Source organism: Triplophysa rosa, linkage group LG3 (genome assembly GCF_024868665.1).
Source record: "Triplophysa rosa linkage group LG3, Trosa_1v2, whole genome shotgun sequence".
Taxonomy (NCBI): domain Eukaryota; kingdom Metazoa; phylum Chordata; class Actinopteri; order Cypriniformes; family Nemacheilidae; genus Triplophysa; species Triplophysa rosa.
Genome location: NC_079892.1, coordinates 15,194,296 through 15,222,235, shown reverse-complemented (window position 1 = coordinate 15,222,235; position 27,940 = coordinate 15,194,296). Strand labels below are relative to the sequence as shown.

At 38.1% G+C, this 27,940-nt stretch overlaps 3 protein-coding genes across 4 annotated transcripts in view; 2 read left to right on the top strand and 1 right to left on the bottom strand.

The window, feature by feature from the left end:
• Nucleotides 1-668: 668 nt before the first annotated feature.
• si:dkey-234i14.6 (uncharacterized) lies at nt 669-5,089 on the bottom strand. Its single transcript, XM_057330054.1, has 5 exons — nt 4,273-5,089; nt 3,488-3,664; nt 1,301-1,522; nt 974-1,187; nt 669-860 (listed from the first exon to the last, which is right to left on the bottom strand). Exons 1-5 carry the CDS (start codon nt 4,753-4,755, stop codon nt 682-684), a joined length of 1,275 nt encoding a protein of 424 aa, XP_057186037.1. The 5' UTR covers nt 4,756-5,089; the 3' UTR covers nt 669-681.
• Nucleotides 5,090-10,222: 5,133 nt separating this feature from the next.
• rfwd3 (ring finger and WD repeat domain 3) lies at nt 10,223-17,299 on the top strand. 2 transcript variants are annotated; one of them, XM_057330049.1, is made up of 13 exons: nt 10,223-10,396; nt 10,862-11,053; nt 12,167-12,357; nt 12,648-12,736; nt 12,923-13,132; nt 13,288-13,379; nt 13,471-13,585; nt 13,899-14,046; nt 14,227-14,377; nt 14,542-14,718; nt 15,060-15,274; nt 16,559-16,776; nt 16,854-17,299. In XM_057330049.1, exons 2-13 carry the CDS (start codon nt 10,875-10,877, stop codon nt 16,995-16,997), a joined length of 1,929 nt encoding a protein of 642 aa, XP_057186032.1. In that variant the 5' UTR covers nt 10,223-10,396; nt 10,862-10,874; the 3' UTR covers nt 16,998-17,299. The 2 variants fall into 2 exon arrangements, with proteins under 2 accessions (XP_057186032.1, XP_057186031.1); XM_057330048.1 differs by having other exon boundaries at nt 13,830-14,046; nt 16,854-17,298.
• A 1,743-nt stretch (nt 17,300-19,042) lies between these two features.
• The window catches only part of glg1a (golgi glycoprotein 1a), a 34,884-nt gene continuing 25,986 nt past the window's right edge, over nt 19,043-27,940 (top strand). The window contains exons 1-2 of the mRNA XM_057330034.1: nt 19,043-19,396; nt 25,145-25,174. Of these exons, the coding sequence (XP_057186017.1) occupies nt 19,085-19,396; nt 25,145-25,174 (342 nt within the window). The 5' untranslated portion in view covers nt 19,043-19,084. The remainder of the gene's footprint in view (nt 19,397-25,144; nt 25,175-27,940) is intronic.

The following is a 27,940-nucleotide window of genomic DNA, read 5'->3' as shown; positions in this document are numbered from 1 at the left end:
GAGGGCATCATTTGCTTTTTTTATCGCATACAAACTAATAATTTTGCAAGGATAGTCCATAACTATACGTTTGAGTCAAATGTTTTATTAATAAATGAAGTAAATAGACATGTTAATTTATTCTGTATATTAATCATTTTTTTATTGGTTTAATTGTGGTGTTTGTATTTTTTCACCAGGCACTTGGACTATAGTCTTAAACCCTGTATACAGTAATCCACCCCTGGTTTAGCACTAGATGTTTGCTTAAATCTTTATTGTTCAGCAAACTGTACGTGTGACATTCATCGTCTTTCACTTTATTACAATGTCTTCTGGAAAAGATTTTGTTTTATGTCACATTATGCATGATAACAATTCACGTGCACAAACACAGGCACTGGTTATTACACTTATATTCAAATAAAAAATATTTCTGACATGTTGGCACTGGGTGCTTTCGTGGAAAAAAATGCCCTTTGAGTTTTATGTTTACCATACAGTGGAGAATTAAGGCTCAAGTTTGTATATGTCATTTAGTAAAAATGGATTTTATGAGATGGTGTCATGACCATAAAAGTATTACTTGCGGTAGGTCCGATTATTCCCCCAGCATGTTTTAATGCTGATCGTATACGTTAGTCATTTTGAAGTGCATGTTTTGTAAGCATCATGTTTTGTTTGAACATGTCGAACACACTGTCATTCAAACATTTCTGAGGACAGTCCAGTTTGTCTGAAGGTTTCGGCCACATGTTTGGAGTGTTGTATTTTGGCCAAAAGTGCCTCAAACACATCATTCTGATCCAGTGCTGTGGCCGTTCTGTAGATTAACATTCCCAGTGACTCCAGTCCTCTCATGCCCAGATTCACACCACAACCTTCAAGAGAACCAAATGATAGAAACAATGTTTTCAAATATGTGTGAATGAAATAGTTGTGTATGTAAAGGCTGAAGCATTGAGATACATGAATTAAACATGAATCGACTGACCGGTGTCAAAGTTGAGCACTCTCGCAGCTTCTCCTTCCACGGTGACGGCAACATGATCTCCTTCGATGTAAGCAGCACTAACACGTCTGTGTGATAACATGATCTCAAACAACATGCGACTGCACTGCATGTGATGCAGCGTGACATCACTGAGACGCGGCTCAATGTCTGTCTTATATGCATTGAAGGACTGATGGAAGATGTTCTTCATCACCTGACAGAAGACAAAGTCGCAGTAAACTACAAGTAGAATAACACTTAAACTAGATATTTACATTAAAAATGTGTTTATGAAAAATAGATATCTTAGTGTTTCAGTTGTCTTACAGATGGATTGGCCGTGTGACGTAGGAAATGCATCATTTTGGAGTCTGCGTCGGATGTGCAGGCCAGAGCCATATAACGGTTCCTGAATGTTCCGTATATTTTCAGGTGGAACCCGGGTTTCACCGCAGGCTGTGAGGAGTTGCGTGGTTCTTTCACAGTGTTGATACCGTACGCGGATAGATCAAAGTATAAACTGTGTGCACGGATCTCTGGAGTTGGAACCTGTAGAGAAGAAACAAGTTATTTGTTTAGTTTTGTAATGGATTTATTAAAGGGATAGTTCGCCTGAAAATGAAAGTTCTGTCATCATTTACTCATCCTCCTGCCATTTCGAACCTGTATGAGTTTCTTTCTGCAGAACACAAAAGAAGGTATTTTGAAGAAAGTTGGTTACCGAACAGTGCCGGCACCCATATACCTGTACTTCTATATGGACACAAAACCAATGCAAGTCAATGGGTGCCAGTTAAGAACATTCTTCAAAATATCTTCTTTACAGAAATTACATTAAATACAGGTTTGAAATGATAGGAGGGTGAGTAAATAATGACAAAATTTTCGTTTTTGGGTGAACTATCACTTTGATAATGAACTTTATGTGTGACATTTTTTGTTGAGTGTTGAACAAAAATGAAATAATGTAAATCATGTTTTATATTCCTGATAATCAACTTTTTACATTCGGCTTTCATCTTCGAAAATCCACTACAAGATGCTAATATTTTATGTTAATCTGTATTTTAAGATTAAATAGATTTCTGTGCCATTTACTTTGATGAAACGACGACAGGAAATATTATAATCATGATTACATTTCCAGCAGGGGGGAAACTCAATATTCCGATATTGACAATATTTCAGATATTCAATGAAACCATCAGAAGCATCAGTACAGATTGAGAACAGACTTAAACATTTTAAATGTAATGTCATACTTTTATTGCGCGCTGTGTGTTTCGGACACTAATATATTTGCATATCTTGATTCTGTTAAACTCTGGGCCATTTTGGGGATTTCCGCCTGAATTTGGCATACCCAATTTTAAATGCACCATATCAGTGCAGTATATACAGTGGTGTAAATACAAAGTTTTGGTGTCATATTCCAGGAACGCCCTCCCAATTTCATTAAATACTGCTGAAAGTGATAAGCATTATTGTATGTGTTGTCAGTCCTATGAAAAATATATATTTTTTTCTAAAGTCTGTTTTTTGAAAGTGTATTACTTTGAGCCTGAGGGGCCTAGGAACCTGCAGACAATTGTTCTTGATTCCAACAGGTCTTAACAAATAGAGGAACATTTATTTTTTGCTCCATCGTGTGGTATTCAATTATTATTCTAAAGCAACTCATGTGTCCTTTTTTTGGTAATTTCCGCGGTTTTCTTTGCCATACCCAATTTTAAACAGACCCCACATACAGTGGTATAAAAAATGGAATAGTTTTGTGTAATTTCACAGTAAACCTCTCAAAATTGCATGTAACACAGCTGAAAGTGCATGTAACAAGCGAAACTTGATGTTGAGTTTGCTCGTGGTGTTTTGGTCCGCCTCCCCTGTTGTGCATTGCCATATCTCAGCCTCTGATTCGCCTATTTGGACAAATGAGGGGTCTACATAGAGGGTAGAGTCTGAGCTTCTGTTTAATATGTATCTCATGTTGATACACAGAGGTTCAGATATTATACTGAATCTTTAACTATCCAAGCTTTTATGTCACGTTGCTGATGCAGCACGTTGATGGAGACATTGGAAGCAAAGCTCTATTATTATTCATTATGGCTTCATGTCCTCACTCAAAGACTGAATCAGAGCCCTGATGACCTCATGAGCACAGACGGCTCACACTAACACTCTATTTCTATTCAATAATACAAAACAGCTGTTTCTGAGAAAAACAGCATAATAAATATATATGATTATAAATGATGACGTGAGTGAAAGAGGATGAGACAATAAAACATAAACATACAGAAAAAGCAATCCTTACAAAATCCAAGTGCTAACATCTAAATTAATTATATTTTTCTCTATTAAAAATATTACTACAACATGACTCAGTTCACATCAGTTTAGAGTGTAAAACAGTGTGAGATTCAGTAGATACTGTATATGGTTCATAAAGGTGACACATGTCTGTCTTTACTTTTAAAGAAATAAATAGTCGCGTGACACTATAAGACTCACCTGTCTCTGGTCCAGTCTTTCTATAGTAGCATTGGCTCCATAAGCACGACACGACTCTACAATATAATCTGCACTGATGCCCAAGACAGAACAAGAGTCTCCACACGATCCATCAGCGACTATGATGACCCGCGGCCGTTCTTCTCTGAACATCTTCCTCAGATATTCTTCACTAAACTACAGTAAGAGAAAATGTAAACAGAATCATTATTCATGTGTTTTGAGATACACTGCCTGTGAAAATTAAATCATGTTCAATATGGCAATGTCATAGGCTATTAAATCTCTTAATTAGAGTGTTTAGCTTCGATTTTACAGATATCTAACCTCTAAATCATTTGCAATGTCTTGAAAATAAGTTCTTTCTGTGGTTGCCGGGGCACTGCAGTGTGGCTGCTAAGGTGTAATGCTAATCTACACAACTAGGGTGTATTTTACATGTATGATGGTTTTCTGTGTTTTTTTTACAATTCAAAGAATAAAATGAAGAGGTTTATGGCATCCATCATTAGTGTTTCACGTCACATGACGGCTTGTCACACAGAATAACTCTAAATGAATAAACTGAAGCGTCGATATATTTTATTTACTATTTATATTGTAGACTACAACAAATAAAAGTGATTTTTCATAACTCTGTCACATCCAGTTTCCAACTGCAACAAATAACAGACAAGGACACAAAAATGTCACGCCACTGACCCTCAATTGGACTGTAAAAACAACAACAACAGCGCGTGGTTCTGACTAATTTACGAGAAATGCAGAGAAACTGTTTCGCGCACCTTTGTACCCAAACGGACTTTCACATCAACCTTTTGCTTCTTTCGTTCCAGGATGCTCAGCAAATACTCCTGAAACACTCCGATTTTGGTAAAGAAGTGCTCGTTGTGCCAACAGCCCTCCATGTTGTCAAAATCCACCCCCAGGTTCAGGAGGAAGCGGACGCTGCGGGGATCGAGCGCGATCTGCTGGGGTCTGCAGAGCAGCGCGCTCCTGTAGCGCTCATCCAACACCGTCAGTTTCAGCACCTTCCCCGTGCGAACAGCGACCAGCGCCGCGGTGAGTCCGATCGGACCCGAGCCCACCACCAGAACCGAGATCCGAGCCCGCCACTGGCGGATGCCGTCCAGGCTCACCTTCAAGAGCACGTAGAGCAGCACTGCGAGTAAAGTACTGAGCGCGGTGTCGTACGCCAGAGTCCCGTACTGCTCCTCCACGCTGCCGTTAAAGCGATTCACGAGGCTCTCCGCGTTCACCGGCTCCATGTCGTGATTATTGAAGCGACAGAAGTACGAGCTTCACTTGTTGACGAGCTTTCATTTTCATCAGTAGTAGGCTCAACACGCACGAGCAGCTGCCCTACACCTCGCGCGCTCTTTATCAAAGAAATTTGCAAGTACGATGTTTAAAGAGCACTGCAGCTTCTCTCAGTGTGTGTGTGTGTGTGTGTGTGTGTGTGTGTGTGTGTGTGCGTGCGTGTGCGTGCGTGTGTGTGTGTGTGTGTGTGTGTGTGTGTGTGTGTGTGTGTGTGTGTGTGTGTGTGTGTGTGTGTGTGTGTGTGTGTGTGTGTGTGTGTGTGTGAGAGAGAGAGAGAGAGAGAGAGAGAGAGACGCTCAGTCAAGACACTGCCCATCTGTGGAGTGGTTATACAGATTCAGTTTGTTAACTTATGAAAAACGTTTAGCGTGTTCAACTAATCATATTTCTTGTGATTCATCAGAGAACTCATTTGGCATTATCAGAAACATCAGTGCATTTTCTACAATCAGAGAGCTAAACTATTCTTCCATCTTTATCCATGCAGAAAGACACCAGTGTTAGGTCAATGGCCTTTGCATGGTCAGCCTAGCCTATTTGGAGTCGAACCTTAAACTCACAATGTTATATTCAGCTTTTATTGATTCACTAGGCTAAAACAGTCAGGCTGATGAGATCCAGTCCTACAGGTTTAACTGCACTGAATAACTGAAGCCATTGTAAACTAGAAATAGAACAAATGTAGACACACAATGTGAATAAAACAGGTGTGCCATCTTGAGTAAGATTATTGATACAACTTTGTGTGCACATTTGCATGAAAATGATATATCAACATATATACAGTATTTGCGCTTAAAAAAGACACTTTACACTTCTACAACTTACATTGCGCTTAACATTTATCAAGCATTTCCTGAAACCAAACGTGTTTCTACCATCATGCACAACTGTTTGAGATTTCCATTTCACTTAGTGCATCATAGTTCTTTCACATGTAAGATTTATTTTCAGGTCTATCTGAAGCTTATTTCCAATTAAGGGCTTCCTCTTAGTTACAGTTGCCATGGGATCAGGCTTTCAGGGTCAAGCGTTTCTGTGAGGTGCTTCAAGCAAGCAAGCAGTGAAAAATCTTTCAGACTGAGTTGAATTGAACAGTGGAGAGATGGCAGAATGTTCTTTCACTGATTGAGAGATATAGGACACACAGCTCTTGTTATGCAGCAAAAAAATAAATCAGATGTCATCATTCTGAATACAGATCAATAATCACTCATGAATGTAGACGGAATATAACTTAAAGTTTTTCTCCTCCAAATTCTTTCTTAAAGGGATAGTTCACACAAAAATGAAAATTCTGTCATGAATTACTCAACTTGTTCCAAATCTGTATAAATGTCTTTGTTCTGTTAAACACGAAGAAAGATATTTGGAAGAATGATAGCAACTGAGATTTCTGGGGCATCATTGACTACCATAGTAGAAAAAATTAAAATGGTAGTCAAAGGTGCCCTGGAACTGTTTGTTTCCCAAATCCTCCAAAATATCGAATTCTGTGTTCAACCGAACAGAAAGAAAAACATACTATAATTTTTCCTACTATAGTCCAATGATGCCCCAGAAATGTCAGTTTCTAACATTCTTGCAAATATTATACAGGCTTGGAACAACTTGAGGTTGAGTAATTCATGACAAAAGTTTCATTTTGGGGTGAACTATCCCTTTAATTCAGTGGTTCTTAAACTCCCCAAGATAGATCCAGGGAGGCCACAGACAGGCATTTATGAAATATATGATCTATTTATCATACATTTTATGCAATCAAACATCAGAAAAATAAGCCCACCAACCAAAATAATTGATATTCCAGCATTGTATAACTGAATGTGTTTTTGGTTTAGTAAAAAATCTAAGTTTAATATTATAAGTCTTTATTTGGGGGGACGCAAAGCGATGCAGCCTACACAAAGGAGACCTTACCTCGAAAAAGTTTGAGAACCACTGCTTTAATGTGTCATCTAACTGCATGCACAACATCACATCGTGTGTTATTGCAACCCGAAGACTAACACACAAAATGCACTGGTGTTTTAAATGTACAAACAGTTTATTCTCGTATCTTTTAACCAGAATAAATGTTTCTCTTTTTCTGTTGCAGCTCATTCATATCCAAAGCTTTACTTCAAAGCAATTTACAAGCAGTAAGTAACAGACGTAAAGCCTTATCTGAACACTCAATTATGTATGTTTGCTTAGCATCATTGCTCATATCAGGTTAGGCCTTTGTGTTAAACCCTTATATTCCTCCACTGTTTGAGCTATGAATATAAACGTTAACACGATCACTCTTATTGATTTGCAGTCCAATATTGAGAGGTAAAAGAAAAGTAGATTGGAGGACATTCACAAGTAATTTGGGCATGTTTTTAAGTGTTTGAATCCAACACAAAACCACAACTAGAGAAAGCACACATTCATGTAACCGGACCCAAGACCTTAAACTGTAGTTACTAAGATACAGGTGTGACAACTAGCCCCAGTCTCTCTTAACACACTAGAAGGAACACACTATTTTTCATGCATTTTAAATCACGTGTGTCACGTGCTAATGGGAATAAGTAAATGTCAGTTGGAGTCAGCACCAGTGATGGTAATAAGTTCTTCACGAGCACCTGGCAACCACAGAGACACACAGAGAAGAGAGAGAGAGAGAGCGAGAGAGAGAGAGCTGGATCAGGGCTGATTCATCCGGAGAGAATCCAGGTGTTCATTAACTGCAGTCGAGCAGAAGGAGGCTGATAGCACACAACAGGATTATGAGGAGACGCAGCTGACATTTGCCACGTCTCTAGGCAACACCATATTACTTCTGTATTACGTCTGTGTTAGTCACATGGGACAAGTGTTCATAACATCATAAATAATACAGCTTGTAACTGTCAAAATGTTTCTTCAGTCAGCATGTTATCGATATTGACTCTGCTTACTTTATTGATACATGTTTGTGTTCTTAATGCTTCTGCATATATTGTAAGCAATTAATCTACATAAAATCTTAAGAGAAAAATAGTTTAGTCTGCCAGAGATTTGAGAATGGGATGGAGGTTCAAGGTACGATTCAACATCGTCCTGTTGAATGCAGGTCACATCTAATGCCTTCAAATGTACACAACTGTGAATCATTAAAGAAAGAATATACCAATAGATGGAGGCTGTATGTGAATAAGTGCATCATCTGGGTACTTTTTTAGGAATTATCAATGTGAATAGCTTTTTTGCAGGTTGTTATTATTATTTTTTTATTCTGTAAAATTACAGAAAAAGACAGAAAATTTACAAGAAAACATCGGGAAAATGTGATTTTACCGTTTATTTCTGACTCCCCAGCTGCCAGAATATTTCAGTTTTTATTTTTAAAAGATTATTTTTTAAATATGGTCAAAAACTATAAAATTACTGGAAGAGACAACACATTTACAAGAAAAATGGGGGAAAAAATAATATATCCTTATATCCTATAATTTTAAGGAAAAATTTTTTTACGGTATATTTCTGTTTTTCCAGTTTACAGAACATTTCTGATTTTTTTACGGAATGTTTTTTACAGTGCAGGCCTACACTACAAAATGGCGTAGAATAGTGCATGCATAATTTGGGACACACCTTATCAATTTCGGAACCAGCCTGGGATTCTTTGGGTCTTTGTGGTTAGAAGGGATACAGGGATATGAATATTTATTCAATGAAAATGAATAAATATTCCTAAAATGTCACCTATGCTGGTATACTGTAAAAAAAATCTTGTAAAAAAATGTAACTTAGGTGCCAGTAAAAACAGTTAAATAACAGTTTTGTCACGTAAAAGTACACGGTTTTCATGTTTTCCTTGTAAATTTAAAGTATTTTTCTGAAATTTTACTGTACTTCAAAAATATGTGAAAAATCATAAAAAACAAAACAATTACAGTAATATTTTGTAAAATTACAGTTTTTACAGTGTACAGTACAGGCAGCTCACTCGGTTTTGGGATAGAGTCAAGTTTTTTTTAATACATCACCCAGCTACTTTGTTTTTGTAAAAACTCTTGAACAAACTTTTACTTTCTGAAGGGACAACGATTGAAAAGGGAAAATTAAACACTGTTGTCCATACAATTATACACAGTGCAGCTCTGCTTACGGATCTGTGTATTCCAGACACTATACAATTCAGTTGGGATGCAGTGTGGAGGACATAATCACCATGTGAATCTTACCTAATGATATTTTAATAAATCCAAATTTGATGTCTCGGCCAGGTCTTTAGCCAAACGGTGATGTCTGCCATTGGGTCCATGTTTATCTATTCTATCTATTATCCAGTTTCACACCAGTTTCAGTGTAACAAACATAAAAAGATGTACCCGTGGTCTTAAGGGATAGTTCACCCAAAAATGAAACTTCTGTCATAATTTACTCACCCTCAGGTTTTTTTCCAAACCTCTATACATTTCTTTGTTCAAATGAACACAAAGGAAGATATTCGGAAGAATGTCAGTAACCAAACTGATTGCATGCCCCATTTACTGCCGTAGTAGGGAAAATAAATACTGGAGTCAATAGAGGATGAGACCCGTTTAGTTACTGACATTCTTCCAAATATCTTTCGTTGTGTTTAGCAGAACAACGACATTTATACAGGTTTGGAACCAGCTGAGGGTGAGTAAATGATGACAGACGTTTGGGTGAACTATCCCTTTAAAATTCCACATAACTAACAAACTGACATCATACATACTCATCAATTCTACCTAAAATGTATTACATAGGGTCTAGTGGTTGCCGGGCTTAATGGGCTCTATAATATGGTAGAACGGCACTTCTATATACCACTGCGATGTGCCGCAATGTACAGCATCTGCTAAATTTAACTATTTTCTCAGTTTCCCATTTCTCTCTGCTTTAAGTCTCCCCAACCGGAAACTGCTGAGGGTTCTTGCGTTAAACGCGGAAGTAACGCGTGCATATAGCCCATAATGCCTCCAAATCAGACAGTATAGTAAAGGTCATGATGTTAAAAGCTAGAGCAGAACATGAGTATAAAATATACATTCAAGAAAAAGAAGTCAGTAACCCTCTAGTGGTTGATGTACAACTTCAGCAGTTAAAATGTCAACCAAAAAACTAACACGCAAACCCAAATCAAAACCCTAAATCTAACCATTTTAATATGAAAATGTTAGTTTCACCATGCTGTAGGAATGTGTTCAGTTTTTGTATGCTTTTCTTGTGTTCTTTCAAAAGACCAAAATACACATTTCAACCAAAAGATTTAGGTTCTTTCAACCAAAATAAAATGTATATAATAAATCAGTACCACGTTATAATAAACAATAAAAAACACAGTGTGAAAAGGAGTTATATTTTAAAAATATTTAAAATTGACAACACAACACGAGGCTTTTATCCTAGAAGACGCACGCAGTGGGCGAGGCTTCGTGTTGGCGGTTATGTTCACAGCACTCAAGTACCGTTTAGCGCAAGCAAACTCGTTTACGGATTTTTTTTATCTTGCGTGTCATTATTTCATCGGATGAAGATCGTTTTCGTAAAGCTGGTTCGTTGATGACTGCACATACATATTTAGGCGCAAAACGGACCCCTCTTTGGGTAAATACTTTAACTTTTGTGTAATGTTGTTGGGTCGTAGTTAGCAGCGTTAGCAAGCGTGTTTATGATTTGCTCTACAGCGCGTGCTGATGCGTACACATATGTTTTCATTTAGAATATGTTACAGTTTAAATCATTTCTGTCATGTGTTTGTTCCTTTTACGCACATTTGTTTGGATCATCAGACTCTTATTTTATCAGCCACATAACGTTATGTGAAGCAACTTACGAACTCGTTGACCATAACTTATATAATAAACATATTCATAGTTGTTGTCTATCTACATAAGTTACAGCTTCCCTGAACAGAAAGCAGCTGAGCAACAGCAAGTATGAATGCCGTGTAACTCATGTGAATTGGACAGTATAACGTTACATTTACATTGCGTTATAAAGTGCGCTCTAAACGAACTGAATGCACACGTAAATGTTTCAGGCTTTAATTCTTGCTTTTATATCCTACAGAATACATTCGAAGATGGAGGATATGGAGGTGGACCTACAGACGATGGTACCGGTGCATTCCAGGGAGGGGGATGTGATTGTAGTGTCTGAATCTGACAGCAGCGCAGAGGAAGAAGATTCTTCCGTACAGACCACAGGCACCGCGGATCGACTCGGGCTTTCATACGTTGGGAATGGCCAAAGAGCACTTGGGTAAGTAAATGTGTAATATGTGCCATCGAGATGTTCAAAAGCACCAAAATGCAGGCAATCACAGTCAAGCTAATATACGGCCATTACAGCACGATTGCATGTACGTAACCAAAGCGCCAAAAAGTTTAACACACACCCATAATAGACCAATTGGAGTCGACGTCACGGTTACGTCAGTGCCAGTTGCGCGCGCATACTGGTGGCAGAAAAAACAGTGGAAACAAAGCAGCAATGAATGAAACGTAGGAGACAATTCCTTCAAAAATGTGTTTTTGTGTAGGACTGGCAAAATTATGGTGTTATTTCCTTGTGGAATACCGTCGTTGAATATGACAGTTTAAGCTAAACAAGCCATTAAACAAACAGGCTGGACTGAAGAAATCATCCGGAATACTCGTTTCTCTGTGTTTATTTTATTTCGGGTAAGGTTTTCTATACTGTTTATCACACACAAATGCAAAATAAATTATGTAAGGTTAGTTAAGAACGATAATTTAGATGCTTTCTGCCACCAGTTCGGCTCCGCCCACAGAATCACGTCACACTGTTTGCAAACAAAAGATTGGTCTATAGGAAGCCATATGACTTAAAGGGATACTTGACCCAAAAATGAATCATTCTGTCATCATTTACTCTCCTTCGAGTTGTTCCAAATCTGCATACATTTCTTTGTTCTGATGAACACTGAGAAATATATTTGGAAGAATGCTTTAACCAGGCAGATTTTGCCCCCCCCCATTGACTCCCATAGTAGGAAAAATGTACATACAAGAAGACATTCTGAAGAATGTAGGACAACAAACAGTTCTGGGGCATTTTTGACAATCTACCATTGTATGATAGTCCAGGGGTTTAATATATGTTTTCTGAAGAGAAACAATACGTTTGCAAGAGATAAAAACAATACAAATGATCTATATCTTTTTCTGCAGAATCAACTTGATATTTGAAACATTTCATATGTTTAATTGTCTGTAAAGCATTGTGGGGTTCTATTGTTGTGACCTTGTAACCAAGATATGCAGACATACAGGACAACCCAGGGTTTATATATATGCAATATTTATGTTGTTGTTTTACTTGTTTTAATGCCACTCTTGTCTTTGCATGAAGTTCAAATGCAGAGGTCTTTACTCGTAATGGCCTCGGTACCACTGAAGTTCTTCAGTCGCTCATCCGTACAGTGGCGGAGATGCGAAATACCTTCGATCAGAACCTAAGAAATACATCACAGCCAGAGCCGCAGACAGAACCTGTACAAAGTTCCAGCCACACAGCCACGCCATTGACCACAACAACATCAGGTGAGTAAAAAATACAAACACAATACCGTTACCAACGTTAAATGTAAGATTTCAGTTAAACAATTCAAATCTGTTTTTAATGCTTAAAGAGTACATAACTTGGGATTTTTAAGGTCCTACTTTGGTTTATGGAGTGTCCAACAACAAGTTTATGTACGTAGAAGGTGTAAAAACACTATTATTTCGTAATAATAGGTAGATTTTCTTACGCTTCTTCTTCATTACGACTTTTGTAAATGAATGCAAATGTTATCATTTCCATTTGCATGTTAAATGAACATTGTTTGCAGACGTCAGCGTTCCTGCACAAGTGTCTGAAGTAACAGAGTCTGTAGCTCAACCACAAGCACAGCCAGAACAACCAAAACAAGACACTGAGGTGAGCCATATATTGTCAAAATATTGGCCTGGTTTGCCTCTATAACTAAATAATATAATCCGATGTCAAGGTGGCTTAAGTTTTGTTTTGTCTTAAAATAACTTTACAGAATATTGCACTTGCTATTTATTATTGAAAATCACTGCATGTTTTACTCGCTTGTTTTTTGATGTTTGTGTCTCGTAGCCGGTCTCTGAGTCCGTACAGCAGCCTGCACCCGCTGTGAATCCTGCCGTGCAGGGCGGTGGAGATGAGGAGGAGGGTGAGACCTGCTCCATCTGTTTTGAACCCTGGACCACGGCAGGCAACCACCGTTTGGCCGCTCTTCGCTGCGGTCACCTCTTTGGCCACGAGTGTATCAAGCGCTGGCTGGTGGAAGGAAATAAATGTCCACAGGTTGGTTTTGTGCTTAGACATTGTGTTTGCATTGCAAGTCTAATGTTGTTTTGGTATGACTTAAGGTAAATAAGTGATGGGGAGTCAAAGGTTACTCAAACAGCTGACTTAACATTTAAATAGAATGCTTTTTTTGCGATTTTCTGTCTCTTTAGTGTAATAAAAAGGCCAAACGTGACCACATCATCTTTCTTTATGCGCGGAGACTCAAAGCCCTTGACAACACGGAAGCAGTGCGACTGAAAAAGTACGAGCTTTAGACTTTATTACCCATTGTCATATCAGTTTCTTTTAAGTATGCGGCGTTTAGGATGGTCTCTGTTTCTTTGTTTGTGTAGATCTTTAGAGGATGAACAGAGGTTACGCAGATTGGGAGAAGTGGAGGCCGCTCAGTGTCGTCTGCAATTGCAGACGGTGAGAGATGAAAACACAAGACTACGGAAAGAAATCGAGGTGGGTGTTTTACATGGGGGTGCTTTCTGCTCTTCTAGAAGTCTTGCTTCTTGGTACTAGCGGTTTACTGAAGTGGCTTTCTTGATGACCAGTACCATTTTTTAAGGGTGGTCTCGTTAAAGAAAAGCGATATATATGATATAATACTACTTTTCGCCGTGACACTGTTTATCATACATTTTTAGCTGTTTAGATATGCTAGGCGATTTCTTTAACATGTAGTTATATATCCTGATCTGTGTAGGAGTTGAGAAGGTTGAGAGCTCAGGTGGCCTTCAGTTCCTCACAGGGAGCGGCTCTGTCTTTATCCCAGCGTCAGGAATCGTCCAGCGGTGGACATTATGTCTTCTCTAAGGCAGTGCTTGTGTCTCAAGCAGGGGGCTGTCGGGTGTTGTCCCACTGCGAGCGTCTTGGGTGTCTTCTGGCGTCCCAGCCGTCACCACAAGCAGCATTCATACCAGGTGGGAATATGAAGTGAAAGTGACCTATTTGTCAGGTATGGTGACCCATACCTGAAATGTGACCTCTGCATTTAACCCATCCAGAGAGTAGTGAACACACGCACAGCAATGTCTCCAGTTTTAGATTTTATTAGCCGTGTTTTTGTTGTTATGTGTACATGGTTGTTTGGTGCTTCTCAGGCTATGGGGTGAAGAAGATCAGCACGGTCAATCTCAAACCCAGTCAGTACATCCCCATTCACTCCAAACAGATCCGAGGTCTCGCCTTCAGCCAACAGCACGACAGCTTACTGCTGTCCGCCGCCCTGGACAACACCATCAAACTCACTAGGTAACAAACTAACTATTAATGGTGCATTTCTGGCTTATTGGAGTTAATGTGATTATACAAAGTTTTATTAAGTTGTATTTCGAGATTTTAATTTCTAAGAATTTATAGACACCACATAGCGTGCGACTATAAATACGTGAACCATTTGGATATTTTCTGTGCAGCTTAATGGCCAACACTGTGGTCCAAACTTACAACACCGGCAAACCCGTGTGGAGCTGCTGCTGGTGCCATGACAACAACAACTACATCTATGCTGGTCTAAGCAACGGCTCCGTGCTGGTGTACGACACACGTGACACCAGCACTTTCGTCCAGGAGTTAGCACCTTTGCGATCCAGGTGGGTTGAGTTTAACAGCATCAAGAAGTTTCTATTGGGTCGTTTTGCAAGACATAATGTACACGTAAGGTCTAGAAACACTTCCTGTTTCCTGTTTTGTAGACACACACATATATATGTATGTATAGTTAAGTCTTAAATGTGTTTAACATTTTATTCAGATCTGAATGTTTTGTTGGTTGTATTTTGGTGAAATGTTTGTATTAAGGATGTGTATAAAAACAGTATTGTTTACATTTTGCAAAATGGTCTATTGGACTGTTTTCATATTGGAATATGTAAGTTAAGTATGTGTTTGAGTTCTTGTTCATGTTTTGTATTGCTGATCTACATCATTGCAGTTGTCCGGTGGTGTCTCTGTCCTACATCCCCCGTGCCGCCTCCAGTTCATTTCCATCCGGCGGTCTCATCACCGGCACGCTGGAGGGCGGCTGCTTTTGGGAGCACAAGGAGGGAACTGTGTACATGCCTCACATTCTACCTCTGGAGTCTGGTAACTGCACAGATATACAGGTGGAGCCGGACAGCAGACACTGTCTCATCACATACAGGCCTGGTAATACTCTCATTTATATCACAATTTGACACGATTTATTATTATTATTATTTGTTGAGTAGTGTTTGATGATAAAATGAAACTGCATAATCAGGCTTTAACAATAGGGTATTTTAAAAAGCAGGGTTCCTCATGGAATTTCTGGAATATCATAGAATTTTAAAAGGTCTTTTCCAGACATTGAGCGCTTTTCCACCATCGCGCCAACCCGTTTTTTCACAGTTATGTTTCCATGTGAGCCTGGTACGAGATGGCACTGAATTTTCGGCGCGGTTTTCTGAACATCGTGCTAATGAATGTTATAGCTCAGACTCTTGTGTTACCAAGGCAGCGCGTGACGCATTTGTGTTTACATTCTAAAAGTTTCTGTTATCAGGCCTGCGGTGGAAATTAACCATTTACGTACCAGCTGGCATGGATCGGCACGGAGTGGAACGATTAAGCAACGAGAACGATCTGGCGCGATGGTGGAAAAGTGCTCATTGAAAGTCATGGAATTTTATATATATTTTTTTGTTGAAGTCAAGGAATATCAGGAATTTTTGTTTGTCACTTTAAATTTTAGTTTCCATTTATCAAAATGTAATTTTTCTATACTGTATTTTTTATCGTGTTTTTTTACACTTTTTTTTGCGTATTGGTATGGTTATCTTCAGCGCCATTTTATTTCCTTCCCACTTGGCAATCACTTAAGTACGGTGGCCGGGAAGTGCAAAACTAAAAACAAATCTAAAAGCAAAATAAAAAAATCTAAATGACAAATCTGAAAACACAATATCAAATCTAAAAAAAATAGCAAATCATAAAACGCAACAACAATTCAGGAAACAAAATAAGAAGTCAGAAACCACATCGACAAGTCAGAAAACAAAACGACAAGTCAGAAAACACAATGACAAATCAGTCAAACCAGAAAAGGTAGGTATTTTGTTGGTATTTCGCTTGAATACGATTACCTCTTATATAACAGAAGCTCAGGTTAAAATTGAGGTCTTGATTCATGACACCTTTAAAATAAATAAACAGTTCTAGTATTTATTTCAGTTAAGTTTCATCAATGTACATTGCGTAGAGAAACTTGCAATAATACCATGCATTTTAATACCATTTATTTGATTTATTCATCTGTTATTGATAGATATTGCATTAATAATACACATACACTTGAGATGGCATGAGATCATTTTTGTATGTTTTTATATGTTAAATCTGAATTTATAAATATATATATTTTTTGTTCTTTTGAGATGTTTTAACATACTGTGGTGGTTCTGTGCGGTCCAGGGCGATCCAACCCAGCCTTGCGTTGTGTTTTGATGGAACTCAATCGAAGCCCCGAGTCAGACAACGGCCAGCCGCCTGTCTGCTCTTGTTCCCCGGTCCAGACTTTCACAGCCGGCTCCTCGTGCAAGTTACTCACCAAGAACGCTGTCTTTAAGAGTCCAGCTGGAGAGGGATCCACATTCGTGTGTGCTGGAGATGAGAGCACAAACTCCACCATGGTAAGAAACTGTTTTCTGTTTAACACAACTGTAGTCTACTTATGATCTCCGTTGTGTTAACTGTGATTTCTCTGCAGGTATGGAATGCAGGAACAGGTGCTTTACTTCAGAAATTCCCTGCAGATCTTCCTGTACTGGACATCTGTCCGTTTGAGGTGAACCAGAGCAGTTATCTGGCATCTTTGACTGAGAAGATGTTAAAGATCTATAAGTGGGAGTGAAGTTGGGAGTGCCGGTCTACAGTATTGATGCATTATGACAGCTGCTACATTTGCAATAAACTCTATCCAGATTTTGTATCATGTTCTTTTTATACCGCGTTGCTTCTCTGGCTCTGCAATGAGATGACAAATTAGGAATGTATTTTATTTTGGTTACATTTTCAGTTACTTGTGTTTTAACTGTGAACAATCAGTGTTCAATGTTTTTTTTATTGTATATATGTAATTGTTTTTATTTATTGTTTTAAGCTTTAATAAAACAATAAATACCTTTATGTTTTGAGAAACATCTGTGGAGTGGTACTTTTAAAATGTCATTTTTTCTGTATTGATTATTAATCAAAGTACGTAAAATTTTGAGATTCATATAATATCAGTCATTTTTATTCATATTTTAATGCGAGTTTTCAGATTAGACCATATATCTGTGGTCACTAGAATGTAACTAGACCAGTAGTTCTCAAACTGGGGGCCCCCGAGATGGATCCAGGGGGCCACAGATTTTGTGGCATTTTATGAAATATAGAAATTGATCATATATTTTATGCAATCAAACATCAGAAAAATAAGACCACCAGACAAAAGAATTGATGTTTCAGCATTGTATAACCAAATATGTTTTTGTTTAAATAAAAATGTTAAATTTAAGATTATAAGTCTATATTTGGGGGGCCGCAAAGCGATGCACTCTACACAAAGGGGGCCTTACAACGAAAAATGTTGAGAACCACTGAACTAGACGACAGTAAATACTTTAGAGTAAATATTTGGTGTTATTCATTAATGGATGAAAGATTTTTTTCTCCAATGCCTTCATAAAAACTTAATATAAAATAATTATATAAAAAGAAGGGCCTGAAGCAAAGGTTTGGGCACCTTTGTGGACAGTACTTTGTACTGGCAAGAATTACAGCTTTTGAAGTGCAAAAATTGTTCTTCCCAACCTTTATTAGAGGTTAATTAAAATTCATTAAAATTAAACATGCTGTAATAAATATATATTTTTTATCATTCAAAGATAGTGTTATTGGGGCTGTCATAATATCAGATTTTCACTTCGGTTATCGTGGCCATAAGAACTCAATGAAAGTGATATTATTACAATATCTATTTAAATGTTTTTTTTGTGTGTGTGAACAAATTATATGTTAAATTCTTTAATTTGGTTTATTTTGTATTTTCTTCCTTTTCACCAACAAATCACGCTTAAAGTTGAGTGTAAGGATTAGAGAGAGTTTGTAAGACATTTTTCTTGAAAGCAATTATTCTTCTGATAATTACAAAACAATACACTTACTTTATCTTTCCGATTTTTGTACGTTATGTGGTCTCTTAATACAGAAATAATATCAATGTTGATGTGAATTCATGTGTCTTCCTCCAGATGGCGCAAGCCCAAGTGACTCGCTTCAAACATCAGGACGCCCTGTGAATGTGAAACGTTAATCTATTAAATCTATTAATACCAAAAAAATTGCTACGTGACATACAAGTCTCTTCCCCAACAACCTCTGTAAATATTTGTTTAATCATTTATGTCAATGTTCCACACATAAAAGTAGCCTAACTGTGGTAGCAGTATACCACGTGACCACTGTATGCTACTTCAGCTGCGACATACACAACCATTTACACGTGAAAATAACATTAATAATATATAGTAACTAAATTGCAACACTGAGGAAATAAAATAAACAAAATAGAACATCTTGATCGTTCCTGGCCAATGAATGAGAACACCCGGGACTATTAACCCCGCCCTTTTACATATCTGTTTAATGCTAATTATTGTATTTAGTCTGTTGGTAGGAGTTTGATCTAGTGATCCATCGGCTCTTTTTAGTCGACGTGGCCGATAGATGAGCCCGACCACTGCGGCGCCCGGGTGCCGACCGTAAATAAGCAGTAAGCACTGCTATATGGATAACTGACGAATCATACTATGGAGGAGGCTGCCGCTAATGAATATTAATAAGGACACGTGACCCGCCGCCTCCGAAAGCATACGAAACGACGTAAGCGGCGCTTATTCATATGGAAGAGCCACGCCTACGTCGTAGTAGGATTCGTAATTTCGCCCAGCGAAGATGGCGGCGTGTAGACGTGTGCAGCGAGTTCTGCTGTTGATGTTCCTCTCCAGCTGGATATGTTGCGCTTATGGAGGCAAATCGCAGAACCCGGACAAAGACAATGTTTTGGATAATGTTGAGAGAGGGAAAAATCAGGCGGGAGAGGGAAAAGCAGCGGCGGCGGATGCGGCCTCGGCGGCGATCCGGCGCAGCGGTGCCTGGAAGCTAGCAGAGGAGGCGGCCTGTCGGGAGGACGTGATCCGGATCTGCCCCAAACACTCCTGGAACAACAACCTGGCTGTGCTGGAATGCCTGCAGGACCGCAAAGATGTAAGAAAACACGGCCGTTTATGCCTTTTATTCAAAGTCCACGTCTGCACATTAGTATTTAAGTCAGCTGGGAAGCAAAAGAGAATGATCACGAGTTTGTATCGTCTGTTATCTGCATGTTACTGTGTGCTTGTGCTTTCGTGAGGTGAATTGTGACGTAGGTGCTAGAGAACTACATGCACTATAGTGTACAGTATATGTACTGACATAATGTATAAATGATGTGAGACGATCTCATGCTGCGTCGGCTTTCATAATACGTTACGAGAAAAGGCCTCACGCGCAGCAATGCACATGCAGTGACTGAGAGGCTTGAAAGCAACTACTGACAATTATAAATATATAGTTTATACGAAACACTATTCTTATTTATGGCCGTACCTCAATCTCTAGCGTGTCGCCTACTTAAACAGCATTTTGGGACGTAACAGGCGAGTTATGAGTCAGCTGAGCTCACTCGCTGCCCTGTGACGTCGCGCACAAAACTCGGCGCTTCGTGACGTCACGCACACTCTCCGACTTTTGAGTTATTGGAGTCAGGGCGATGTTATGTAATGCACCCTCGACACTAAAATGCTGGTGGCAGTTTCTTTATTTGAATACTGTTTGTTGTCACACAACTGAACGTTTGAACGAGTATGATCACCAAACGGTCACAATCTAAAGTGTTTGACCGTTAAACGCTGAATTTCTAACAGATATGTCTGTGCAGGGGCGAACTGGCCATCTGGCGTTCCGGGAGTTTTCCCGGTGGGCTGCTAACGTATGGGGCCGGAACGGACGCTTGGGCCGCTCAGACGCACTGTAAACCCAAATGTTCAAAGAAATTAAACCGTTGAAGTAGTGTTAACTTAATTTTATATATAAAAAATGTGTTGAGTTCCTGTAACTAATTCTTACTTTTGAGTTAGTTTAACTTAATTTCAACAAGTTAATTCAAGACGATTTGTTGAGAATGAATTTCAGTTCCCAGCATGCTTTGCGTGAGATTTTATGAGTGTTATATGGGATTCCTTTTGTGCCAATAAGAATGAACGCAAACTTTTAAAAAACGAACAAAAATATACAATGAGAAAGAAAAAAAACACTTTGATAATGAAAACAATAAACTCAGTTGCAAGAATGTGACATGATTTTCAAATAAACTGCTATTTTTCTTAACAATTTTCTAAGTTTCGTTTTTGCAAATAATAGTTTTGAATTCGCTGCTAGATTTTTCATTTGCGCTTTCTGAGTTTTCGTTTACGCTTCTCAATTTTTCGTTCGCCTTTCTGGCACAAATCTCACGTGTAGGCAGGACTTATGGCCGCTTTACGCTAATTGGCTAGTGAGTTTTTGATTGATAGCTCCCTGACAAGGAAGTCGATACTGAAGAAAGTACAGTGCAACGAATCTTAGAGAACGATGTGCATGCTGTTATCTTTATTGTTTGTACTTAAAACTACTTTCTTATTTAGTTAGTATATTAGTAATTGGTATTTGAAGTAGGTAAGTCATGCGTGGTGTGGATCCAAGCGTCCTCCTCATCCTCAGGTAAATGAATGTAATTCAGATAATAAAGAAAATCGCTAAAAGTTGTATTCCTGTACAGTAGCAATTCTGTCTTTACTTAGCTCGTTCATTGAGTGCTTTATACTTTCTGTCAGGTATTATTTTATGGACTGTAAGATTATTTTCTTAAAAAGGAACGAACAACTTGCATTATAACATCCAATAAAGACACGTTACAGATTATTGGGTTGTGAGAAATTAACGTGCTAAATGAAAACATTGCTGCATAGTTACTGTACAGACATTAAAACCTTTAGCGATTTTATTATCTCGGTTACATAAATGTACCTGAGGGTGACTTGTGTCCAGCTGAGGAGGAGGATGACGATGTCGCTCTTACAGTTTCCTTTTAAAGAATTAAGTCCACTTATAAGTCAAGTACTGTATCTTTCTTTTTAAACTCATGGTGAATGTACAGTATTATACCCCTTTCATTACATTCACAGAAAGTACACCTCATAAAACACTACCAATACATTCAAATGACATTCATGTTTTTTAAACGCTACAACAAAACACATTCATAAGGTGACACAATTAGAGGCCTTCAGAATGTTTTATTAATTTAGTCTGCCTCTTGCAAACAACAATTTCATTATGTATTTACACACCTACATAAAACAGGTTAAAGAAAAGCAGAAGAGAGACTTCTTAAACTATAAACAAACATTTAAAGATAGAAACAATACATAAAATGCCACCACGATTATAATGTATAAATTAGAAATATGAACTTGAAGCATAACACTTTATGTCCTCAAAACTCACTAGGCATCTCGTTGTCCTGATATCATTGTAATTATAAATTATAGACTGCTGTCTTGACGGCCTCTAAACCCATGTAGTTGTAAAACCTGCGTGTGAATATGGCTATCGTTATCTATCCTGTCTTTACTCGACGTTAGCTTGTTGTTACGGCGTGATAGAGCCTGGAAGCGTGTCCTACTTTTAAGTGCGTGAAAGTTGGCAACCCTGCTAATATACTAAAAAAATAAGAAAGTAATTTAAGTACAAACACTAAAACAATACTATACAGAAAACCGCAAGCAGATTGCTCTCTAATCCGCTGCACTGTCTTCAGTGTCGACTTCCTGGTCAGGGAGCTGTCAATCCAAATCTCACTAACCAATGAGAGTAAAGTGGCCATAAATCCCGCCCACACGTGAGCTTTGTGCCAGAAAGGCGAACGAAAAATTGAGAAGCGTAAACGAAAACTCGGAAAGCGCAAATGAAAAATCTAGCAGCGAATTCAAAACTATTATTTGCAAAAACGAAACTTAGAAAATTGTTAAGAAAAATAGCAGTTTATTTGAAAATCATGTCACATTCTTGCAATTGAGTTTATTGTTTTCATTATCAAAGTGTTTATTTTCTTTCTCATTGTATATTTTTGTTCGTTTTTTAAAAGTTTGCGTTCATTCTTATTGGCACAAAAGGAATCCCATAGTGTTATGTTATGAGTTTTTAGAAAGGAAAAGCTTTGTTAATGATGAACGTTCATTTATCTTGGATATTTAGAAGAGTTTGTTGTTGTTTTTTACTTTTGGGGTTACCATCGTTCAGAAGAGTGGTGCTTATGCTTAGGTTGTGGAAGGTGCAATAGCAGTCGTGTGTGTTGCATCACTCTCTGTGAAGGCTGTTTGTTAATTGTTGATGCAAGCTGAAATGTTTAGGTTGTCTCAAGACCTTTCTTTTATTTAACTGTAAATAAAAAAATACCTTGCTAAATGTTCAAAATTATAAGGAGTTAACAACAGTATAACATACTCAAAACTTAATAGTTCTGCTTACTTAAAATTATTATAAATGCAAATGCAAGCAACGCGAATGCAGAAGACACTAGGGATGGGCGATATGGCCCTAAAACTCTATCACGATAATTCCTGGTATTTGTTGCGATAATGATAAAAACGACGATATATCCATAACGCCATCCACCGCTGTTTTTTGCGCTAAGTGATAGTAGCTGCATGTAGTCTTCCTCAGAAAAACAAATATTATCAAAAAGTAAAACTTACCCCAAATCAAACAGCTCCTAAAATATACTTACAGTATTTTTGTAAATATAAAATATAATAGTGAGATTCGACTTCAAAAGGTTGTAGTAAAGAAAAGTTAAATGAACTAAAGCTCAATAAACACATCATGTCATACCTAAAACTGTATATATTCTATTGTTGGGTGGAAACGATCGATCGCATCACGCTGTCAATCACTCTCTCTTGAACTGTGTGAACCTTCTCTTCTCACAGCAACATACACTGAATCTGTCTATGACTCGCGCTACAGAAAGAGAACAGAAAAATGCGGATAAAATAAATCTAATTAAATAATCCATGCTTTTATACGCTCCTAAACGTATTTAAAATAACGTAATACAAACTCGCATTTGTACTGTATGTAAACAGGCAGCAGTGCTGTTCACGCTGTGTCGCTATGAAAGCACATGTGGGCGCGAGCTGCGCACGGGACGCTCCGTTCATCCTATATATAACAGGCAAGAAATCGTATTAAACAATTTGCGCACGCGCGCATAACATCTAACGAATGTTTAAATGAATACTTTTAGCCAAACTAAATGTTGTGGTGTAACGTATTATGACTATCAACGAATACTTAACAAACAAACTAAATAAAATGAAAGTGAAGCTAAACATTAACTCGGATGCATCTACAGTGCCAACCTAAACGAGATTTAGAACTCGTCTTTTAGTGCAAACTCTTTCTCAGCTTCATGTCCACGCTCCGCTATACCTGTTTTCGCTTCACATAATGAGCTGTGAATGGGTCTCACAAAGAAATACGTCATCAACTAGAATTTATCGTTTATATCGCGGGAAGACTAATTCCTATCGTGTGGGGAATTTCTACCGGTATATCGCAAACGATATAATATCGCCCATCCCTAGAAGACACGTATGAATAAATGATGAAAGAATTTTCATTTTGGGGATGAACAAACAGTCCCTTAAATGCCCCTCAAATAGGGGTTAAAGATTAAGTTGCTGAACTGGTTGATTTAGTTATTTTTAGCCATTTTTATCTGCCCAAGATCAAAATTCTCCAGATTGTTGACTGTTTATGGGGAAATATTATCAGGCTATGGAATATTGAAGACACCTGCTATTCATTTGAAACTACTTCATTGCGTTTGCTTGGATTGACTGACGCTCACACACACACAGAATGAGATTTGGAGTCAGTACAGGAACAGGTTGCTGTGTCTCGGATTGGATTTGCATGCCATTTTTAGTAACATTGTCACACTCATCAAAGCCTTCCGCTCAATGGGACTGGAGAATGCCATGCTCAAAATTTACGGCGAGCTGTTAACACTTGTGTGATGTGCTGATGATGCTTTCCATCTGGGCGTGTGTCTCAGCTGTTTAAATAAAGATCTGTATCAGTTTATCTCGGTGTGAGAGACCCTACTGTTATTTGTTCATCACACACCCTCGGCCGGTAAATAAAAGTTTGCATGTTAAGAAGAGCGGTTTCTTAAGGGTGAAATGTAAATGTCGTGAAAATGCAGGAAATAACCTTTCATTTGTTAACTTTTGGAGATACATGCTGTCGTCAAACATGCAGGCGCTTATGCCTTAGTCAGCTGTCATAGCTTTATTGCAAAATTGTCATGCCGAACATTGCTGGAACGCCATTACTGACAGTGATAAACAACCTTTGACTTTGTTCTGTATAGCAGAGTAAATGCCTGAGGAAGGGATGGTTAAATATTAGAACATGTGAATTTTTGGGGGACGGGCAGTGTATATCATCTGAAATATTAACACAGGGTGTGATCACAGTAAGAACAACAGGAAGAGGCCTAAAACCATGTTTGTTATATGCAGTATTGTTAATCATTTTAAAACATAAACGTCAAATCCAAAAGAGGTCTGAAAACAAACTCCTCCAGACACATGATTATAGTTGTCTTGACCACCTCAGTAGCAATGAGAGCCAGATGAGGGAGACACATTGGTTAAACAATGAAGTTAGTAAACATAAGTAATAATCTGTAAGAGGAATACTGTAAAATGTGATACGGCAGATAATTCTAGTCCAAAGAAAGCAAACAGAAGTCATAACAGCACTGTTTAGACTTAACTTGTGTTGTAGTCACATTACAGGTGATGTGTGTAGGAGTGAGCCATTATCTTTCAGTTTATACTCTTCTTTTTTTTCATCTATTTTTAGGAGACGGAAATCGCCGGAGACTGTAATCATGTAAGTGTTTACACTTTATTTTCTGTTGATGTTGTCAATTGAAGTCTAATTTGAAAGCATTTATTCTTCCATATAAAGTTGTTAGTTGGAGAATTTTACTGTATGTTTATGTCCTAATTGAAATGGCAACGACGGTCTAAAAAAAACTAATTCAGTTAGTAAATTTAGTTTGTATTACAGGTTGTATGTAACCTGATTATTGAAGGCCTACATGAAAGGTCAACATTTTATTGCAATACATAATGTTATATTAAATAAAAATATATATTAGTGATGAGATACAGATTTGTGATCACAAATACTTTACAGTTGTGAATAATTCTTCAGTCTTACAGTTACCTCATAGTCTTATTTTAATTATATATTACAAGTATCATATAGCCAAAGATCTACTTTGTTATTGCTATAGATAATCCGATGAAAGGATACTTGATACTTACCTGAGTTAGGGTGCGTTTACATTTGTCATTTACATGCGACCTGTATCTGGATGTTGTCCACATACTAGGGCTGCCCTCGACTAGAGATTTCATTGGTCAACTAGTAGTTGTTCATTTAGGCCATGAGTCGACTATTCGCACGTTTATGATATTAATTTAAATATTTCAAAATACATGGGGACATCAGATGATGGTTTAAGCTTCATATATGAAAAATATATTTTATGTAACATTGCTAACATTGTTCTAAATTACAGAGCTATACAAACCATTATAATAAGCCTTTAAAATATAAATTAATCGCTCAAGCGCACGCACAATGCAATCTGCTGTGACACTGCCAAAAGTTATGATTATGTCTCAATATAATATTTCTCTAAGTGAACTAGTGAAAATTGAAAAAAAATGGAGTAAATATCAATTTTAGGCAAACGAACCAAAACTAACATATTAACAAACTAAAATATTAGTGCAAAAAATAAAAAGGCCTAACGAAAAAAAAGTCTCTGGATCAGAGACTGCATGTCCTAATGTGAAAAATACCCTGTAATGTGATTATTTTCTTCAAAAACTAAATTCAATGATAGCAATATTTTAAACATAGAATATAAAATAAATTGTAAATAAATGAATAAATAAAAATACAGCAAATTTAAAACATCAGTGGAAATAGTCAAGCAGACGCCTTTAAAACCGAAAGAAAACTCTGAGGTCAGAACGCAAAAAATAGGAATAAATAAATATATTCAATACATTGTGTTAACACCGCACCGCCGGAAAACTGAGCTCTGTGTCCCGCCCACAATGAAGCCGATGCGGCTGCCCTTAGAAGCGCACAGAAGGCGGAGAGATGCAGCACATGCGTCAACAAATCTGTCAAACGTATGATTGCATATTCCTAATTTTTATCCACCATGTTACTCTTACACCCTTGGACAAATAAACATTTAAACATGCTCATAATAGCATTCCTTTATCCAAGTTAATGGTAGTGTTAGAGCAAGCGACTAACGTAGTACTTATACACTTTTTAAATGATATGCAGACAATCGACTAATAAACATTTGTTGGAATAAGTGTCTTCTAGTCGATTAATGAATAGTCGACTGAAAGGGGGCAGCGCAGCCCTACCACATACACATTGAAAAGACAAGTGTAAACGCGCTTCTGATGGGAATGTTATCCAACCAGCCTGTCCTGATCCAGAGGTAGTCGAGGACGCATTGTGATCGGATCTCAGTGTAATGTAAACGCAATCCCGTCAGTTTATCTACATTTACCGGTACAAATTCACAGAAAACCCCGCCCGCTATCATTATTCTCTCATCTGTCGGAAGCCTGTCATACTGCGTAGCATTACAAATAGAGGAAAGTTTACTCTTGCTCCCGAACGCTCATTTTCCCACGAAATGATCGTGGATACTTTATTACAGTGTATCATTATTTGCAACCAGAGGATATGTCAAGTCACACGAGATGTTTTACTTGACCACTTCAGCTGTAGCTATCATCATCACATAGGCTATTTGTTACTGCCGCGAACATTTTTTTTGCTCGCACACACAGCGCCATCTGTGTGTTTAAACGCATCATTTGTTTATTTTCATGTCACAGACACGAATAGCAACACTATACCAGCTTGTTTCTAACATGTGTGGGCGTGTATTTACTCTATACGGTGTACTAATATACTCTCCATTTTCCGGCTGTCCCGAGGCAAGGGCTGCTGCCACTTGTGTCACAGAAGCGGCAGCTTGAAACGGAGCTCTGAAATTCAGAGCTGTAATCAGGCCTTAAAAGTTAGGCCCGACAGTGCCCGAGCCCGACAGAATTCAACCCGAGCCCGACAAGTACATTTTGATTGACAGCTTTTTAAAAGCCCGAACCCGTTTACAGCCCGACATTAGGCTATTCAAATGTGCGCACGCACACAGCTTTTTGTCAAGAATGAGTCATTTATACATGTTTTAACATAATTTATTAATGACTAATGTAGGCTATAGGCCACTTGGATGTTGGAACAAAGAAATAAATAAGTCCTCTGTAACATCGTAACATCTCACATATCCCACTGGCTCATTATACTCATTATGCACATGGTCAAAACTTTTCCACACCTCAGACTTTAGTTTGCTTTAGTTGCTGGTGCAACCAGAACGTAATCGCCAGAGGCAAGCCTCCGTTTCACCTCCTCAGCCAACCCTCAGCATCCATTTTTGCATCTTTGTCGCGCTAATCGGAACGCATCACATGACCGCTCATTTACCGCGCAAGCCCGAGCCCGTGTAAAATGATCGAAATTAAGCCCGAACCCGTCGAGTCACGT